Raw genomic sequence first — 6,551 nt, 5'->3', positions numbered from 1 at the left:
AATCAAAAGAATTGTGGCGTTTACTTTAGTGAATTTATTGAACGAGAGTGACTTTTACACCTTGGCATTTATTGCGTTCTATTCGGCTACTGATTGCAGACTGAACCTATTGCTCGCGCGCCGATATGATGGACCCGAATCCTACTCACTCCTGACTGAGCTACTATTGATTGAGCTACTACGCCCGCTGGTGTTCATGCAGCAAAATAAATGATAAAGAACAGCGGCGATCCATCATACCCGCCGCCTTGAAGAACTATCTTCAATACAAATATATAGTATACATAAACAAACATAATAATAAATTACAGCTTAACAAGTACGATTGCGCGAATTATAAAATTTGATTTCTCTGTGCAGCAACTTAATTTATAGTCCGCAGTGTCGCCTAATCGGCCAGTTGTTGGTTGGTGGCCGCCGAAAGCGTTGATTCCTGTTGATGTGATGATGCGGCGTACGGCAACAGGCAGATTTTGGTTGTTGGACGCATTATGATTCCTTTTGACGTTCGCAGTGAAACTACACGGGTTATATTATCCTTTCCTGGATGAACATCGACGATTCGGGCGAGTGGCCACCGTATTGGTGCCTGCAACTCGTCTACCACGATTACCATTTGGCCCGGTTGAATTTTTTCTGGGAGGCTACGATGCTTAGTGTCTCTTTGAAGTTCCTGCAGGTATTCTCGCTTCCAGTGCTCCCAAAATTTTTGCGTATACATTTGCAGCTTATGATAATGGTCCAAGCGATTGATCGGAACATGGCTAACATCTGGGTCGGGCAGGGCGTTCATTGAAGTACCGACGAGAAAGTGGCCTGGTGTTAAGGCCAACAAGTCGTTGGGGTCTTCGGAGAGCGGCAGCAAAGGTCTTGAATTCATTTGCGCTTCTATCTGTGCTAAAATTGTACTCATATCTTCGAATGACAGTCTCGAAGCGCCAAGCTGTCGAAATAGATGTCGTTTTGCTGTTTTTACCGCCGCCTCCCATAATCCACCAAAATGCGGAGCTTTCGGTGGGGTAAGGTGCCAGGTTATTCCTTCTTTGATGCAAAACGCACCGATTTTTTCTTGTTCGATGGGACTTTCCAGCATGTTAAAAAGTCTTGCCATTTCATTTTTAGCTCCCTCAAAATTTTTCCCGTTATCCGAATGGACGTGAGCTGGTCGTCCTCGTCGGGCAATGAAACGGCGGAAGGCACACAGAAAGGCCTGAGTCGATAAGTCACTTGCCAACTCAATATGAACGGCCTTAGTAGCAAAGCGTACAAATACACAGAAGTATGCCTTTTCGGCTGGCGCGCGTCGGTGTACAGGGTTGAGATAGACGGGACCAGCGTAATCTATTCCAGTTACGTTGAATGGCATACTAGGAATGACACGGGAAGCCGGCAATTGTCCTATTGTTTGTTGTATAGGAACGGGATTAAACCGGTTGCAACGAAAACAGTTCCGAACGACGCTTCGTGCCAATCGACGACCTTGTAAAGGCCAATATTCTTCACGTATTGCAGTTAGTAAGTGACGCCCGCCGCCATGAAGCATTTTGACATGATAATGTTCTGCTAGCAAACGTGTGAAAGGATGAGCATCAGGGAGTAGGACAGGATGTTTGGTTTGGTAGGGCAACTGCGAAAGGTTCAAGCGTCCCCCCACTCTCAACACTCTCTCTTCATCAATGAACGGACTTAGAAGTCGAAATTTTGATCCATTTGGTAACGATTCTTTCTTTTCTAGAATTTTTATTTCATTGGCGAATGCCTCCTTTTGCACGAGCTTTACTAAAAATAAACTTGCCTTGCGAGTTTGCTCGACAGATAAAGCTCTGCTAGCGCTAGCCATTGACTGAGGCTGTGTTCTGGTTTTAGCGCGAATGTTTGCAACAAAGCGCATGCAATAGGCAATGACGTGGAGCATCTTTGTGTACGAAGACCATCGTAAGAACCACGGATGCATGTGTGTTTCTTGTACGAACGCTGAAATTTTGGCAATAGATTTGCATTCAAGTAGATTTTCAGGAACTGAAGGGGGCTCAGAGATTGGCCAATCATGTTCAGGGTACACCAACCACCGCGGGCCCTGTTTCCACAGATCATTAACAAGAAAGTCAGGTACAGACATTCCACGTGACACCAAGTCAGCTGGATTCTCTTTGCCCGCTATATGATACCAAACGCACCCACTGGTAAAATGTTGTATTTCAGCTACTCGGTGTGCAACATACGTTTGCCAAACATTTGGAGGGGACTGCAACCATTGTAACGTAACAGCGGAATCGGACCAGAAATACGATTGAACCACATTCATACCAATAGCGCCTCTCACACGATCATGAAGATGAGCAGCCAGTACTGCTGCGCACAGTTCCAACCGGGGAACGGTAAGACGCTTGAGGGGAGCTACTCGAGATTTGGACGCCAGCAATTGAATCTTAACGTTTCCTTTGCTATCCTCACATCGGATATACGAACATGCTCCATAAGCTGCTTCTGAAGCGTCAGCAAAAGTATGAAGCTGCACCTTGGATTCTAACAAAAACGCATAGCGTGGCACGCGATATGATGAAATGTTAGTAAGCTCTGAATGAAAGGATTCCCACTTTTGCCGTATAGTCTCTGGCACTGGATCATCCCATTTACAAGACAATAGCCATAACTCTTGCATGAGGATTTTAGCTCTTACGACGATGGGCGCGATTATGCCAAGCGGATCGTATAATTTGGCGATGTTTGAAAGAATCGACCGTTTTGTTGGAGAGCACACGTGGCTGGTGACATTCGAATCAAAACGTAGCAAGTCCGCTTCGGGTTCCCAGCAAATTCCAAGCGCCTTAATCGTTTCGTTAGGGCTGAAGCGCACAGTGGACTTTGTAGCGATCTGCGTTTCATCCAATCCCTGAAGCACCGCAAGTTTGTTGGAGCTCCATTTTCGCAAAATAAAACCTCCCTTGGACAGCAAATCAGCGAGTTCTGTTCGTAGCTGTATAGCTTCTTCTATTGTTTGGGCCCCTCCTATAAAATCGTCAACGTAAAAGTTATTTCGCAATGCCGGACCCCCAAGTGGATAAGCATTTCCTTCATCCGTTGCCAACTGTTGCAATGTTCGTGTTGCAAGAAACGATGACGGAGCGAGACCGTAGGTAACAGTAGATAGCTCATAAATGCGAATGGGCTCCGCGGACGAAAATCTCCAAAAAATACGTTGCATTGGCCTGTCGTCCTGATGCACTAGGACTTGCCTGTACATCTTGGCAATGTCACTGACTAGTGCAATAGGATAAGTACGAAAACGAAGGATTTGCGTAAAAAGGTCATCCTGTATAACTGGACCAACACGCAGAGCGTCATTCAGCGAGTAACCTGTGGATGTCTTGGCTGAACCATCAAAAACAACTCGCATTTTGGTAGTAGTGCTTGCTTCCTTTATCACGGGATGATGTGGAAGGTAGTATGCTTTGGACACGTCGTTATCCTCCACCTCAATCAATCGCATATGTCCCAGATTTAAATACTCTTGAATAAATTCATGATAATCCTGTTTCAGTTTAGGGTTCCGTTCTAGGCGTTTCTCTAGACGCACAAACCGTTGCATGGTGTTTGTTTTAGACTCTCCTAACATTACGTCGAAATCTGGAGCACGTGGTAAACGAACGACATATCTTCCATCTCCTTGTCTAACGGTAGCAGACTGGTAATGGGACTCACACTGTCTTTCTTCGATTGAGTAGTTATCTTTGACCATTATTTCTTCCGTTTGCCAAAAGCGTTCTAGACTGTCCTCCAGTGAAAGCATGGAGACCACATTGCAAGTGTATACCGAAGCTAAATTTTGCGAAAGTGGCACCGAATTAGCCGATCCTGTGACTATCCACCCGAATACACTATCAACCAATAGTGGAAGCTGTCCTTCCAATTGGATCCTTGTTGAACTAGGAAAAAATGAATAAAAGTGCTTCGCGCCTAATACCATATCAACAGTCTGAGTTTTGTTAAAGCAGGGGTCTGCAAGAAAAAGCTCTTGAGGGATTTTCCACCCCGAAACTGAAACATTTTGAGCGGGAAGGTTGGCTGTAACTTTGTCCATTATTAAAAATTCTGCGGTGCAACAAAAGTTCATTTTGCGAGATTTAACCTGTGCCACAACTGATTCCTTTACTTGCTTTGACAGCTGGCCGGCCCCCAGAATAGTGACATTTGTGCGGTTTCGTTTCAGATGGAGCAAATGAGCTAACCGGTCCGTAATTAGATTTGGTTGCGAGGCACTATCAAGAAGAGCACGAGCGAGATGCGGCTGACCGTTCGAATCGATAATTTGCACCACCGCCGTTAACAAAAATACATTTTCAGAATGCGGCTGTGGTGCCCTGTTGACTTCACTACCATGAATACCTCTGGTGGCCGCAATTGACATTTGTAGCGATGATTCAGTTGTAGTAGCATTATTATTCTCCATATTCAAACCAGCCGATGGTCCCGAACTAGAGCTTAAACTGGCATTAGAAACATTTTGGGTGAAATTGGTCCTACCAGGGTGAAGCAGTGTATGATGCTTGCGATTGCAGCGCTTACAAACGGAATTAGACATGCATTGACGGGCGAAATGGCTACTCTTCAAACAATTATGACACAGTCTTTTCGAGTTCACAATCTCCTGTCGCTCCAATACTGATAATTCGTTAAATTTAGGACATTTGTACAACGGATGCTGCTGGTGGCAAACTGGGCAGTTTTCGGCGCTACCGGTTGTCGAGGCATACGTGGGAAAAGAATACTGATGTGGCTTCCTTGACGTGTAACTGGGTCCAGCTGAATGCGCGGAATTAGAATCATTATTCACGGAAATTGACTCCAACACACGTATACGCCGCTGCAAAAACTCAATTAAACAACGGTAGTTCGGATCATTGACCGTAGATGCATGGTCCTCCCAAGCCTTAAGGGTATCGTCGTGCAATCGAGTGCATAATAAATGTTCTAATATGGAGCCCCACTGTTCAGTCGGTTCTCCAAGCTGCTTCAGGATCTTTATGTGCCGTTCAAACTCGTCCACTAATCCGTGGAGGGTGGACGCATTCTCCCTTTTCATAGATGGAATGTTAAAAAGTCCTTGCAGGTGCCGTTTCTTCAGCAAATATTCATTGGCGTAGCGGTTCACTAAGCATTCCCAAGCCACAGCATAGTTGGCGGAACTAATCGATATCGATTCAATGGTTTGAGCCGCTTCTCCTTTCACAGCGGCTCTTAAATAATGGAACTTTTGAATGGCCGGTACATCCACATTATTGTGAATTAGCGCAAGAAACGTGTCGTGAAAAGTGAGCCAATCATTATAATTGCCGTCAAATTCAGGAAGAGCGATTGTTGGCAATTTTATGCCCGAGAGAGTGGAGTTTGCATGCGGGGTTTGGAGGGAACGTGCATTATCAATAAGGGGGGTTAGCTTGGTTAACAGGTTTGCTTTTATTGTGAATAAACGAGGCTCGTACATAGCGCGAACCTCATCATGCAGCGCCCTACCTTCTTTCGAAGTTTCCATGTCCTCTATACTCAATTGCACCTGATCTAAATTGGCCCATACATTATCCAGGTGCGAAAGTCTCAATTGAACTTGGTTCTGATCACGTGAGATGTCATACTCAGCTAGAAAGGCCTCTGCCCGACCCAAAGAATCAATCAGCGTCTTCCGTCTTGCCAGCAATTGCGCCTTCACTTGTTCGTCTGCCATCTTCGCTGTATAGAATCACACGACGGAGATAAGATTCACGAATTTGAGTAAGCCTGTCGAATAAGACCAAGATAGACCCGACAAGAGAAGAATGAATTACTTGGAAGGGTACTCACCCTTTCCAAGGCAAAATGTGCCTTGAAATTATAATTTCAGTTGATTTCTCCTGTTATGTCCTCAACCGGTAGGATGTTGCAAGTATGACGTCGTCGGCAAGCAGCGGTTGTCCAACAGTGAATAGTTGTATTAACGGGCACGATGGCTATCGGACGAAGAAGTTGATGACCGAGGTTGGCACTTTCAGCTGGTACAGATTGAAGCAAGTATCCCGAAGAGACGAACGGCCAGTCCTAACAAAAGACCACAGTAGACCCGATTGCGGATATTAAGGCAATTGGAATGGTACTCACCGATTCCAAAGCAAATTATGCCTTGAATGATTTGTATCACAATTACTGGTACTACTGTCCAAATTGCGCTAGCAGCGACAACTGCAGGCTACCAGTTCGCTGTTGTGGAGGACTGGTCTGCGGAAGACCAAAGGCGTAGCAGATTCTCAGCAATGACAACGGATGTCACGGCGCGATGACGTGTCGATGGTTCACAAAGGATGCTCCTTTAGCAATGGCGGAATAATTTCTATCATTATTGTAGTAAAGACGCTTCTTAACAAAATGGCGGCTTTCCTGCTCCAGAAGACGACAAATCTACTTCAGCCGTGCGAATATAATTTCCATGCGCGAATACAATTTCCAATAGAAGTTCGCTTCGAATAATCCAAGACTAATAACTTTGAGGCTCAGCTCCGGCGTCGGGAGTAGCTACGATG

The 6,551-nt window shown here is 45.3% G+C and overlaps 1 protein-coding gene across 1 annotated transcript; it reads right to left on the bottom strand.

Annotated features, from left to right (window-relative positions):
* Positions 1-388: 388 nt before the first annotated feature.
* LOC128735203 (uncharacterized) lies at positions 389-5,722 on the bottom strand. The gene has a single exon (XM_053829696.1). It carries the CDS (start codon positions 5,720-5,722, stop codon positions 389-391), a length of 5,334 nt encoding a protein of 1,777 aa, XP_053685671.1.
* Between the last annotated feature and the right edge of the window lie 829 nt (positions 5,723-6,551).

The sequence above is a fragment of the Sabethes cyaneus genome, chromosome 2 (assembly GCF_943734655.1).
Source record: "Sabethes cyaneus chromosome 2, idSabCyanKW18_F2, whole genome shotgun sequence".
Taxonomy (NCBI): Eukaryota; Metazoa; Arthropoda; class Insecta; order Diptera; family Culicidae; genus Sabethes; species Sabethes cyaneus.
Note: the sequence above shows the minus strand (reverse complement) of the source record. Positions and strands in the feature narration are given on the sequence as shown.

Excerpts from the sequence above, each read along its gene's own strand:
- LOC128735203 (XM_053829696.1), bottom strand. The coding sequence starts at position 5,722 with ATGGCAGACGAACAAGTGAAGGCGCAATTGCTGGCAAGACGGAAGACG.